The 14560-nt window shown below is 38.7% G+C and overlaps 3 protein-coding genes across 5 annotated transcripts in view; 2 read left to right on the top strand and 1 right to left on the bottom strand.

The window, feature by feature from the left end:
• LOC138026738 (tetratricopeptide repeat protein 28-like) overlaps positions 1-14560 on the top strand; it is a 36821-nt gene that overhangs the window by 4751 nt on the left and 17510 nt on the right. The gene's annotated exons all lie outside the window — the stretch shown is intronic.
• LOC138026740 (uncharacterized) lies at positions 3537-5923 on the top strand. The gene is made up of 2 exons (XM_068874195.1): positions 3537-4031; positions 4619-5923. The coding sequence occupies exons 1-2, from the start codon at positions 3771-3773 to the stop codon at positions 5249-5251; spliced, it is 894 nt and encodes a 297-aa protein (XP_068730296.1). The 5' UTR covers positions 3537-3770; the 3' UTR covers positions 5252-5923.
• LOC138026739 (uncharacterized) overlaps positions 7304-14560 on the bottom strand; it is a 269593-nt gene continuing 262336 nt past the window's right edge. Inside the window, exons 2-3 of the mRNA XM_068874194.1 lie at positions 9106-10213; positions 7304-7697 (exon numbers count right to left, since the gene is read on the bottom strand). Coding sequence (XP_068730295.1) covers positions 7319-7697; positions 9106-9998 — 1272 coding nt within the window. The 5' untranslated portion in view covers positions 9999-10213 and the 3' untranslated portion in view covers positions 7304-7318. The remainder of the gene's footprint in view (positions 7698-9105; positions 10214-14560) is intronic.

A 14560-nucleotide genomic window follows, 5' to 3' on the forward strand; every position in this document is an offset into this window, starting at 1 on the left:
TCTGAAGCAAATTCCCACCACTAAACAAACAGAAAGTCGGAAAGCAACAGTGGCTATGAATAGATGAGATACCATTTATTAGTTTTACGCTTGGAATCCCAGCCAAAATTTATCCCTGTCCGAGGTGGATACGATCGAGTTTTGGTTTGCAATAACAACGCCATTCTCTTAAACTTTTTAGCACAAATAGTTGCACTCGTGGTTCCAACCGTGGTGAAGAAAATCAACATTATAAGTTTGCATTTAGTTGAAAAATGTTGCAATTTACACAAGGAAAGCGGAGGGAATTTCGGAAACTCGCAACTGCGTGTGGAGTCGCTTGTCCGCCATCTTCACACGCGAGTGCGTGGTTCATGAAAGAACGCCACTGTTGTCATGGCTCAGAGTAAGCCAATGGGAATTTCAGTAAACGTTTATGTAGCGTGGGCGCAAAGTTCCAATATGGAGGACAGAAAGCAGACTTCAAGAACTCGAAAGAGGTAATTTGAAGGCTTAAACATTACCAAATCCCAACCAGCTCATATTAAGATTGAAGACGGGAAACTTGGTATGATTATGATGGAATTTTTCCCTTTTTTGGTTTTTCTTACGTTAATTTTATACGTTTAGTTGACCGACAGATCAACTTCAAAGTAATAAAACTAAGATTTGTTATAATACCAGCTTCCCTTCTCTTTGCTTCGATAAAAAGGCTTAACAAATAACGACATCTGTTATTCTACCCTAAAATCGTATCATATAACAAGAATAAATTACATGTGTAACATTTTTGCGCCAAAGTCGAAAAATAGCGCGGCATACGCACAACGATATCTCCAGAAACTCTTCACGAAATACTTCGCGATCGTTAACAACATTTGCAGTAAAACGAATTATAGCGTCAATGCAGTCGTGTGGATCAGTCATGTCGGTTGTGTTTAATTGTGGATTTGCAAGAGTTGCTGTAAAAGAGAGCTTGCATAAAGTTGGAAGCAGTTCGATTGAAACTGACCCTGGTGAGAAGTGAAAGAACTACCTTGCAATCTTCGAGTACCTGATAGAACAGGTGGTGAACCTGCAGCGCTATCAGCAGTTCCGCAAAAGGCCAGCAAAGCCAAGACGAAGGCTAAATGAAATGCATGGAGGGGAGATCACTGTTCCAACACCTAGAACAAACAGAGAAATCAAAGAAACAGTCAAGGTAAGTCAGACTCGTGACCATTATAACTAAAACTATTTACAACGTGTGAACATTTATTACTTTAATACAAGCTTTTACATGTACATTGGTACGGAAGTCCAATGTAAAGCTATTAAGCGATTGTAAAGTTTCACCAGTTTTAAATCCTTACGTAAGATATTAGCTGTCTCGTTTAAAAATCGTCCCCCTTTCAAATGATTGTCCCTCAAACATTTTAAATATGTAACCCCTTTGGAAGCACGCTAACAGGCCAACTGACCTGGCTATAATACTTCAGAAAATATGTTAAATAAAGGTATGCTCAAGACTTACGCTTACCATTGCAGAGGGGTTGGCGCAGTGGTAAGATCTCTGCCCTCCAACCCTTAGGTACCGGGTTCCATTCCCGGTTCTGCCGAGACTGGAATATTTGGCGACCTTCTTTCCCGTAAAGTTCACTCAACTTTCCATCCTTCCGAGGTCGGTAAAATGAGTACCAGCATGCATGGACTGCTTAGAAGCGGCTGCTATTTGCGCCTGTATATGCTTCCAGTCCGCTGGGGGTAAATTGATCATTGTAAAGCGCCTTTGAGACGTTAGTGATAAGGGCGCTATATAAATGCACCACTTTACTTTTTTTACCATGCTTCTGAAGTCTTCCCAAAATACATTACGAACGTTCGCAAAAATAGTAAAATGCACCTCCACTTTGGCCAGGTAGATTTTTAACCTCGTAAAGAAGCAAAATCCTGAACGTCGCTTTTAGATGCCAACACTCTGAAAAATGTCATTGCCTGATTTCATACGGTGGGGGCCTGGCACTAGTTATCAGTTTTGCCGGACGGAAGTGAAAAAAGATGGCGGAAGTATGAGAGAAGACTCGCCCAACATGGTTTTTGCAGCATTAAAAAAGAGGATTGTTTTAAATCGCTCAACACACAAAACTTGGGAGAACTTGGTAATAGTCTCCGGGACTACAAGTGAACTGATTGTTTCAAAAATTATTACCATTTAAAGATGACCCGGCTTTGCTCGACAATCTCTGTCAAGAAAAGCTTTAAGGCGACAGCCCTTTCGAGATAGGAGATCCCACTACCAACAGCTGGATGGAAATGCAATACTTCCCTCTTTCCTAAGATTTCAATAGACGTTATCAGGAGAAATCAGTCTAATAGACGATAGGGAATGATAGGACAATTGCGCAAAGCTCATCGAATGTTTTCTTCAAGACGAAAATCGAATGAAAACCAACAAGGTTTTCAAAGATGGTAGTTAGTTATTTATCAAGTCAAGCATATTAAAGAATTTTTGTTCTGAAGTCATACGAACTGCTACTGTCTTGTTCATCGACAATGTTCAGGACTAAGAGAGGTTTTTGCAAATGTGCTGTCGGAAAGTGTGGTCTCTGTTGTCATGTTGTACTTTTACAGTTGGAACACTTCATAACACATAAAAGGCTGCTTTTGTCTTTAACCTGTACACAGAAGCCGCTCAAAAGTGGCATCGATCAAATTTAAAGAAAAGGAAAGAGACAAAAGTTAACTTGAAGGCTGCTGCTCATATCAGCAAATATTTTAGAAATGCAAAATCAGCAAGACAGGTGAATCAAAGGAAAAAAGTTGTAGTTTGAGATGTAAGTGATGAAAACAGTGACTGACTGAAACGAGATATTTCATCCATGAGCTCTCAAGTAGTAGATGGCCTGTCTAAATGCAGAATCAATTTATCAAAGCTGAATAATTATTTCTTAAAACTCTAGAGAAATTTTAAAAAAAGTCACTCAGGATTGTATTACCATTTGTCCTACAAAAATGCTGAACAGAGAACAAAACGAACATGACTTCAAAACTAAATTCCCCAGCTAACCTAGAACAAAACTCCAAAACACCTTCTGAGGTTGAGGATACATGGCACTCCTCATTGATAGCCAATCATTCTAACAACTTCAACCAAGAGAATTTCAAACTGGGGCAGCCTACTTCAGAATGTCAAGAGCAACAACAACAACAACAACAACAAGAGCAAATATTTTGTGCAGATAAAACTCAAGAGTTGTTAAGATGAGTCAGACTAACTACAATGATCTACAATTGGAAGATACATTGATGTTCAACAAAGCACTTCTGATTGCCATGGCTTAACCTGAGGACTGGTAATAACAGCAAGTAAGGCTACCATCACCCCTGGGTTTTCAGGGAAACAAAGAGTTTGATTCGTCATGGTTTTACACAATTTCTAAACAACGTTGATGAAAGTAATGTAAATGTAAACCATGCAAAGCAACACAGAAACTTTAAAAGAGGAAACTACTATGAAGAAAAGCTTAAGAGGACTTTCAGAAACTGTCTGGTAAGTCAGTTTATTCTACACTGTTAAGGCCCGTTCAAACGGTCATGATAGTTGATGATAGTTGATGATAGTTTCAACTATCACGCACGTTTGAACACGAACTATCATTCACTATCATCAACTATCATCAACTATCATGCAGTTTGGACATGTTCAAATTCGACATGATAGTTCATGATAGTTTTTTCCGTTTGACCGAGCGGATGATAGTGCATGATAGTTTTTCGGTCCGCGGGGGTAACCAAGGCGGGCTCAATGCAATATGGCGGCTACCGCAAGTTTGCCATCGTCCTGTGAGGAACAACAAAACAATAATTTGGACGAATATTCGGACGACAGTGACGCTGAAAGCGAGAAAGTGAGAAAAGCTAAAAAAGCTAAAAAACCAGACAACGAGAAGTGGAGTAGCAGTTTGATATGCAACCTAATAGATGAGTACGAGGCACGGCCATGTTTGTGGAACATTTTTTGCGATGACTACCACAATCGGGATGTAACTGGAAAAGCGAAGAAAGAACTGGAGGTAAGTCAAAGTGAATTGCATCATGTTCATGGCCAAATGTTTTATTTATTTGCCTAACTGCTTAGCTTCAAGACTTTTTTAACCCTTAAGCCTCTTACTTGGAAAACCTATGGTTTAATACATCGAGTTTCAAAGCAGTGACAGCCGGTTTCATCAGGAATGTTCAGAGGGATTACATGTTCATAAATTTCTAGTGAACACCCCAATATTGTCAACTGCACATTGAGAAATTGCCAACACAAATTTTGCTCCAATTATAAGCCCAGTAAATTTCCAAATACAAGTGTACCCCCTATAATAAGCCCATCCAAAGAATTTTTTTTGGGAATTTTACAGTACGTTTGATGGATAAAAAAATGGCAGTGTATTTTAAAATGTTGATTACCAATTGATATTTGTCAGCTTTATTTTGTACCAAGGGGTACTATGTAGGATGGGAAAAATGTTATGGGTCAGTATTTTAAGGTAATTTTTATCATCCCTACCATTTTTACCCAGGAAAACCCCCATGGGGATTACTGCCCTCCTCAACCCCGGGCCTCAACCCCAGTAATACTCCTAAGCAAAGACACGATTTTTTTCTTTAGGAAACATTTAACAGATCCTGGAAGGACATAAGCAACCAGCTTACAAAGTTGAGACAAGTTCTGGGACAAAATATCAACAAAATAAAGAATGTAAAATCTGGCCAAAGTACCGATGAGTTATTCCAACCCACGTGGAGGTACTGGAAGCAGCTCCAGTTTCTTGTACCTTGCATGAATCCCAGAAAGAGTCGTGACACCCTTGCTGCTCAGAGCCCTGATAAACCTAGTTTAGTGATTGCCAGTGACAATGAAGACACTTCTCCTCAAGCTGTTAAACCAAGGAAGCCACCACAAACCAAATTAAACAACCACTTATTGGTAAAAGAAGAATTGATGAAAGAGTGCATTAATGTTCTTAAAGAGAATAAACCTCCAAATGCTCCACCACCCATCGCTGAGGAAATATTTGGCAACTTTGTTGCTGAAAAACTGAAAGCACTTGATAGGAGGCAAAGGATCATAGCAGAGAAGAGGATAACAGACATCCTGTTTGATCTGGAGATGGAGAATATGGCCACATCCTTTAATTACGCACCTCAGTCTACTTTCCCCACAGTCAGTGTATCACATGGACAGTCTGGCTACCCTTCCTTGAGTGCATCAGATGGATACCAGGCGTCCCTCTTATATTGAGGAGTAGCAGTGCTGGAAACTTAATTTTGAGAGCACTCGCCATTTGGGCGAGTGACTCCCGAATGCACTCACCCAAAATAGTTTTTGCTCGACTTTGTACCACTGTACATGTTATGTACCTATGCTTGTTTATTTAAATTTATGTACAATTAAGTTAAGGAGTAATAATTTCATTATGTACAATTCAGTTAAGGAGCAATATTATTTTATAGTTTTACAAAAAATATTTTCTCTCCATATTGCTATATTTATAAGAACCTTGGAATCTGAATGTATATATGCCCAACATATATATTATTTGCTGGTTGTGTCAAATAGATTTCAAATAATCTATAATATTTATAACATTAAACCTGGCAGTTCAATTTTCAAAATTTACATTTGCAAAATCTCATGATATTGGTACTTAAACAAAGGGTCTTGAACATTTCCAAAGGTTTGGATGTAATTTAAATGAGTTGAATCAAAACTCTTATAAATTTTTCTTTTTTAAATAAAATTATTGAACAAAATGGCTATCATTATGTAAATAGCAAAGAGTAGAAAATTAAAGAAGAAAATTTATAATAAAGCATTCATTTGCTAACTTCTCATCCAGGGCCTCAACTATGGATCTCATACTCCTTTTGAAATTTCATGTACTTATGTGTAACTTAAGATCCATAAAAGTGCAATTCCAGCTGACTGTAACCTGCGATCAGGCTCTATTTTAGTTTCGCGTGGTACGTAATGTGGAGTTGGCGAAACGAAAAATAGAGCCTGACCAAATTCCTCTTGGAAATTCCTTCCGCCCACTTTTTTTGATTGATTGACATGTCCTTCATCGGCCAATCAAATTTACTCCCATTACACCAATACACGCGTGGACGGCAGATTCACGCTATTTTGTTTTGACCAGAGTTAATTACCGTGGGAGGAATATTATAAAGGAATTCGAAAGTAACCGTTGGCTTTATTTTGAGAAAAACACATTTAAAGCATGGGGAATGTTTTCGACGACTATATTGCGGCAAAGGCCGGTGTAATTCTTCCTCCGAACGGCACTGAATATGCAGTCTTTTAAGCTTGACATTTTAATTTGTAATTGAGATGACCTAGCATTTTGTCGTTGGACGGTTTGGTGATAGATTTTTAAAGAAAAAAAAGAGAAATACATTATTCCTTTAACGTGTTTGCCCATGAAGGTTTCTTTGGTAATTTTTCGGCTAATATCTTCAGTTGCAGAATTGCGTGCAGTAAAATTTTTTGATGGAGTACGAACGGTAAGGTGGACTCGCAAAGTTTCTTTCATTTTTGTACAATTGGTCTCTCTGGAAACATGCTATTTTAGTTTCTGGAGTGCGAGTTTTAAGTTAAATCAACTGGAAATATTATGAAGCAATCTTGACTCCAAATTGTGCAAACAAACCGTGTCATGTACAGTAAGTAAATAAAGCACATATACACAGATATTCAAAACATGCATTCGTGTAACTTGCGATTTTATCAGCATCTCCTCCTGTTGATATATATGTCCTTTGTCTCATCCAGGAAACCAATATGTATCGGCTTTCATTGCCATTTGAAAGAAGTAGCTATTTAGCTTTCAGGGAGGTTCAGGGAGGATCAGGGAGGTTTGTGCCAAAGTACTTTCAACCACATGGCCACAGAGCTCGACAACGGAATCACTCATTTCACTCTTTCCAGAGATTCAAAACCGATTCTGGACAAGTTATGAGATGTTTTCAGATGGCATATCTCCATTTATACAAATAAAATCAAGTTGCACCGTCCACGTTAATTGTAAGAACAAAAGGCAGCAAATTGTTTTCGTACACTTATAGTGGATTAGTCTCGAGGACTTCGCGAGAGCTCCGCGCAATCACGATGGCATTTTCACTTCCGGCGTTTCAACAGCCAATCAGATCACGAATTTGGTCGGCCAAAATTTGGCCGACCGTCCGGAATTCTTGAGAGACTTTTGGTCAGGCCCAATTTTAGCGAGCGACGACATAAGAGAACATATGGGCGAAGCTAAAAATGGGCCTGATCGCAGGTTAAGCTGACTGGTACAGAAGGACATGTTATTCAACACCTTTCCCACTGCCATGGCACACTGGCTTCATTACAGAAGTATTCTGTAAAAGCATCTCTCACTGCCTTGGCCTTATTACTAGAGTTATGGCCAGTAGATGGTATGGGAAGAGATGACATCTGCATCGCAGAACTGCGCCAGGATCCGGGAATCAGTTCTCCAGTCTCAGCATCTTCTTCATCTGTCAGACCTTTCGGACAGTAAATCTGCCTAGAAGCCTTCTTAGAGCAGAGAAGATTGTGAAGTGTTAGTGCTGATAATGTAATGACCTCTACAAAGGATGGTGCAAGCATCATTGTTGTCAGGAAAACCCTCCAACGGTTGGCAAATATACCAAAGAGATTCTCTGACAGCCGCCTAACTCTACTGTGCCTAGAATCAGAATAAATGGCCAATATTGATATCTGTTCTCTTTAGAGTGTAGCACATAATATAATTAAGGGACGTTATATAGAATTTCATGCTTTCGAGAAAAATTCTAAGGCTATAGAGGTATTTAAATTTGAAAATTCAGATGACGGAATCTACAGGATGCCAATTAACCAACAATGGTTTAACGATGAGCTCACAGTTTACATAAAATTCTAGAACTGATATCTCAGACTACAAAAAATAGAATTTTCATAAAATTAAGTATAGGTTGTTTTTCATTTAGCGGGACCCATATATTCATGTTTATAATCCATTGGATATTTTCGCTCACACACAAAAATTATTGGTCTCATCGCTTCACATGACTGAATGTGCCCCAGCTAAAAGTGGGGAATATCTGAGTGATATTCCACAATTGTCAAAAGATCCGCATGTTGTGAAAAAATATTTGAAGGATAATAACCACAATAGCCTCCCTTTGGCTTAAAAAATATGCTCAGATATTATTTCATCCTTGGATATGATCTATTCCTCAAAGCTCACAGTTTTCCTTGAGCTGTCTCTCAGAAAACTGTTCACTTCTTGGAACAGACAATGTTTGCAGATAAATATCCGAGCATATTTTTGCGTCAAATTGAGGCTTTTTTTTATATCTACACAGCGGTTTGCAAGAATTTTGACACCTTAAGGTATACGGATATTGAGAAATTTCAAATTGACTCTCAAATAGGGTAGTTGAACAAAATATTTGTACCTCCCCCCATGGAAAGGTTTGAATTTTCTATGGGAAAGGGGGTTAATTTGCCTTGTTTTCTCCATATAAATCATGGAGAAAAGCCAGAGGAGAGAGGGTGTCACAACACAGATCCCTTCCTTGGGGGGAATATGGATATTTTCTGAAATTACACATTGCTTATTCATTATATAGACACAAGTGTTTACTGGAAAATACACCACTTGCAAAATTCATATGCAACTTCATCCAGGACCCCAGTGGCGTATTTTCCATATCTTCACTCGTGAGGATATCATTTCTCACTTTTTCATGGTTGTTTGTGCAAACAGTCAGTTTGCCTATATAATACAAAGAAAATTACACTGGTTTGAAGATGTGAATTTTATTTTAGTATTTTACTTTCATGTTGAAAACAATATTTTACTCCTTTGCTGCGCTCGTTTGTAAATATTGTTTTTACCATTCGAAAATAAAATTCATATCTTTGCACCACTATGTAATATCCTCTATATATGTGGAGAGGTGGAGAAGGGCAGAACTCATGAACAGCAAAATGTTCCAACCTTTGTGACCAAGGTTGTGGGTTTTCCAGTGTGTAGCTCACCTACAAACAAAAAATAGCCAAAGAGAAAGAGAGAGAGAGAGAGAGAGAAAAAAAAAACATAAGCCTACCTATAATTATAGATCCTCTTCTCGAGGGTAAGTTTTCTCTGGGGAAAAGGCTTCATTAAAAATGGACGAAGTGCAAAAGCATCATCCCCCAAGAGGACGAATGGAAGAGGTTCCTCATCGAAGGGGAGTGGCTTGTCTCCTGGTATGCCCAATGTCCCTTCCTCAAGGCAACGAAGCAGGCTACACTTATTAAAAACTCCCCCATCCGCAATCCTGCCATTTGTTCCAACATCCGCATACAGGCACTCATAATTCGGTCCTGCCACAGCCATCAGCACCACCGAGTGGGTGTGCTTGTAGTTGTAATAGTACGATCCACTTCCGGTGGGTGGACGGATGTTGATATGTTTTCCGTCGATTGCTCCAAGGCAATTCGGATATTGCCATCGACTTTCGAACGCATTCGCTATTTCGGACCACTTTTCCACAGTTGAGGGAACTGACATGTACTTTGGACCGAGAATTTTCCAGATGGCCTCACAAACCTCGCGAATTATGTAAGATATTGTTGCCTTCCCCATTCTGAACTGAAAATGTAGCGATGTAAATGTCTCGCCGGTGGCCAGGAAACGGAGCGGTAGGGTCAGCCTCACCGCTGGCTTAATGATCTTATGTCCGCCTATTACTTGTTCTTTGGAAATCTCGGGCTCAATAGCCATCAAAATTTCGCTAAATGTCTCATAATTCATCCTCATCATCTCCTTGTACGCTACCGTGTCTTCCCCTCGCAACTCCTCAACTAATCGATACATCCCTTTCTCTTCTCTCCTCCGTATCCACTCTTTCGTCCTTCCTCGTTTGTGGCGGCCCAGCAACTCTTCACGTATGTCATCCTGCATTACAGCCACTAAAATTGTGGCAATAGCTGCTCTTCTCGGCTGATACACAGCCATTTTCGTCACGAAATTCAAATCCTCGCCATATTTGTTTACAATCGCGCGCGGTAGGAGACTAGGTACCAGTTAGCTACGCCAGCACATTGCGCGATTTCGTCAACTATCATGAACTATCATGGACCGTTTGATCGCAAACATGATAGTCAATGATAGTGAATGATAGTTGAAACTATCATCAACTATCATCAACTATCATGACCGTTTGAACGGGGCTTTAATAGCAATACAATACGGCTCTGAAATTTAGCAAATAAGTAAATTACCAGCATATCATGCATTTAATAATCAAATATGAATCCTAATCAACAGTGATTTAGAAAAACATATACAGGCAAAAACAAACGATAAAAGAGTCCGACGTTTCGGCGACATCTTGGCACCATTGTCAAGGGAAACTAAAATAAATATGTGATTTCAAGAGTATTAACTAAGAGTTCAGAGTCATTAATTTGCATAAGTTAGACAAAGACCTTAGCGCGAATTGAGTCTGATTGTACATTTAAACACGGTTGTAATTGTTTAATGAGTAACATCTCGTTAACGAGACAATCAAACTTCTTCTGGCATTTCTTCAACACCTTTAAGCAATTGCGAGGGTCATCCGGAACCGTGCCTGCGTGTCTATATCGCAATGTTTACGCACTGACTGGAATATGAATCATAAATGTAAGTACAAAAATTAATGTAAGAACCATTTTTGTACAGTCCATTTTCCTTTTTAATTCTCTGGACGGTTTTATGGAGTACTTTTTTCCAAGTTAGGAGCATATTCTTTCGTGAAAATTGTGTCTGGCAAATGATTCTTGTTCTCTCGTTTTCCCCAGCTCCAGTGAACGCTGCATATAACATGTTTTCTCCAGTTAATATTTTCGTTTATAAGAACCTTCCTATATAAATTGAAGCTCAGGATCACGGGGAAAAGTGTAGTACATTATTCCTTTAGTTCTGTAGTTATTCGTACACAAAGAACTGCCACAATTCTAATGCCAACTTTTCGTACAAGTCGCCATCTACAAACTGAAGTGCACTTCCGTTCGGCAAAACCGATAATTAGTGCCCAGCTTCCACCGTATGAAATCAGGCAATGGCAACCGCACATTCACGCTCCCTTTGCGCATGCTTCTCAATGAGTGTTGAATCTGTAGATTCCAGATTTCCTCCATCGGAACGTAATGTTAACAACGGCACTGGAAACTAATATGTTAACCATATTTGGACATAGTTGCCTGTTATGGACAGACGTGGGATAGACATAGCTAGAGGGCGCGAAATGCAAAACATTCCCGCGTATTTCAAATGAAAACTATATCATGACCGAATACGAAGAAAATGCCAGTGAATCAATGTTTTGTCAAGCTACGGGACTGCCCCAGTCTGTAGCAGATCGTGCGAGTGATTCACTTGCTGACGGTCGGCAAAACAAGGTTCAGATTGTGCAAACCGGCCATCAGCCAGTTACCTCGCAAAAGGAAATTTAGAAGGAATACAATCGAGGAACTACGCAGAAAAAGACGTAATAACGCTCGTAAAAATAAGATGCGCCAAATGACAAAAAAGGAAAAACGTGCCCTGGCCAGTCTAAACTAGTAAAAGAACTTGAAGAAACCTACAGCCACCAAATCAGAGATTTAAAGGACACTGGAATCGATGCAAGAACGAAAGCCGTTACATGTATTTTATTGGAAAAAATGAAAAGAGACACAGCTTCAGTCTCTCAAAGACTGTCCCAGGTGTGCTCTTCGCAAGCTTTTCATCTACAGAAATCAGTCTTTATCACTCAACAATATTTAATTTTAAAAAAATTACACTCAATGTTTTTTTTTTTTTTGGCATACTTCCTTTACACCCCACTTCCCCCCATCCCTTGTTGCCTCCCTCCCTCCCCAACACACACCTGCCCAAAAGAAGTAAGGTAAGCTTATGGCATGAAAGAAACAATTGCCAGACTTATTTTGTTTTTTTTTAAGTCACAGTATTAAAATATTCTCGCCAGACCTCAAAAAAAGGGGGGATACAATAAAAACATTGATCAAAATGCATTCTACAGAGTTAATTTTAACAAATCACTTAATTATGCTATTTTTTACATCATTTAGTTTGAAGCAAATCAGTCGATGTTACTTAACTAATGGTAGAAGCATGAGGCATCTATTCTTGCAAAAATGGATCACCCAGGTAATCTTCAGGGACTAAAGCTGCAATTGAGCAGCTGCTAGAAGGCCTTTTCTTTTTAAATGAACTATTTACTCCTATCCATTGTTTACGACAATCTCTTGTCCAGGCTTTGAGTAATCACTGTAAGCTTTTCTTACATTTCAGGTTTGCCTCTGTTGTTTGGATGCTGCACTGCAGCCAAGCCATACCTTATTATAATCCAGCTCCATGGAATAGAGGGTCACTGTGTGACTTTTAAATCCCATGTGCTACTGTTAATGTTAATGATCCCCAAAGGGAATGGTGTAGAATTATGTTTCAATGTGCAGATGCTTCATACTACATCCACTCTAAGGAATACCTGCGCAATGATTTAAAAGGTGACAAGGTCATGATAAATGAAACCCATAACAGTTTACACCCTGTAATCATAGATTTTGGCAAATCTGCAACAATAGCCAAGGGCAAAATCTACAAGCTGTCTTCTAGAGACCACAAAAAAATATAGAAAATTTCATAAGCACATAGCTCCTGAAGTTATTAGAGGAACTCACTCGCATTCAATAGCCAGTGATGTTTATGCATTTGGGCTTCTACTTTCTTTGTTATGTACTACATTAAAGCACAAACCATATGAGCCTTTACGAAAATTAGCATCCTCATGTATAAATGGCACTCCGGCCAGAGAAAAGACCCACAACAACACAACTATTAACTGAATTACAATCCCAGTGTTAGTACACAATTTTAAAATACAAACTGAAATACATAAAGCTTTGAAGTGCATGATTCAGAACAGCATGCCTGACTGGTACAAAAGTAAAATTAGTCTTATAAATTAAAGGGAAAAAACGTATTCATTTTAAAGAAATTATAAATACAAATAAACATGAACATGTATTTATTAATCCCAAAGTATACCACTCACAGCAATTTGAATTTTCATAGGACTTATTGCTGCCTAAGGGTAAAAAACACATTATCACATTATTTTTATACAATACTATAACATCACAGGGTCGATTTCTTCAAGCAAGATTGGCCAACTGACAGCACTGAATATTAATTGAATGGTGAAAAATGACATGAGCTTTCTTGAATTTTTGACAGCCACATGAAGTCACTTTGAAACAGTCACAGAAGTAATAGTAACAGTTAATCTTTATTGTGCCTTACTCTCCAGGACGAAATATTGGTCTGTTTATAATACAACAATACCCATCCCCCACAACACTCACACACTACATATTAAACTTGTTAATAAGCATTTCTTTATATATTGTGGGGAAAAAGTTTTTAAATACACAAAAGTCATTATACCTGTATCTCAGTGCAACACAAAATTAATAGAATTCAAGAAAGCTAGCTGTTTAGGAAATAAGTTGTGTTTGTATATTAAAAAGTTATTTGTGGACATCATGTGTCCCTTAGGAGATATTAAGAGTCCAGGCAACAAAAATTGACACTCAAAAGCTGACTATGGCAACTAAATTTATCCAATAATTTATACACTTTTGTCACTTTTGCAACTTGACCAGTAGGGATGTTAAGCATTTGAGAGTTTCTTGTTATATGGGTCCGAACATATATGCATTGCCACACATTATGAACAGTTTGGACATACACTGTAGTAACCAGTCATTCAATTAAATACTATAATTATAGCACCATAATAATGCAGTTGCTGCCCCACTGGAAGCCAAGTAAGAAATTTCTGCCTTAGGAATTTCTGCCGCTGGGATCCTGGAACCCTTAGCCTATACCAGAGCTACAATCCGGGTCAAAACACTTCGGGACACTTGTCAAATTTTGGGCGAAAAGTAGAGAATTTACTGTACATGCTTTCATCGTTATATGAGCAACGTTTGTTCTTCTTTCCCTGCCTTTTTTGCGCCCCCCTTCCCCCCAGACAATGTTGAAACATGCCAGCGATCGATGAACGGATCTTGATTTTGGAGACCGTGAAAAATCAACATTGTAATGGGGGGAGGGGGAAAAGCACGAATTGTCCCGACAGTTTTGACCAGGATTGTCTGAGAAAAGAATTTCTTGATAATTGGTCTCAAGCCTGGCCAGGTTCATTGAATCTCATTAGAGAATTGTCTCTGATAGTAAAACAATCTATTGCACCGGTGTAGAGGTAGTGTGAGCAAGCATTGTCAAAACGGTGGGTTGCGTTACCGTGAGCAGTCAACAGTTCTCGGCCACATTTCTCGGCTATGTAAAGGAAGATATTTAGGTTTAGAAATGACTTTTAAAAAAAGACTCTGCAAAAAACATAATAACCCTTTCTTTTCTATTCATACAAGCGCTTTTTGGCTTTAAACGATCACCGGGTGGGTATTTTTCAACATTTCTCACCCTAAAAACAGCAAAAGATCAAATTAGATGTTAGCTTATTCTTT

Source organism: Montipora capricornis, chromosome 12 (genome assembly GCF_036669925.1).
Source record: "Montipora capricornis isolate CH-2021 chromosome 12, ASM3666992v2, whole genome shotgun sequence".
Lineage (NCBI taxonomy): Eukaryota > Metazoa > Cnidaria > Anthozoa > Scleractinia > Acroporidae > Montipora > Montipora capricornis.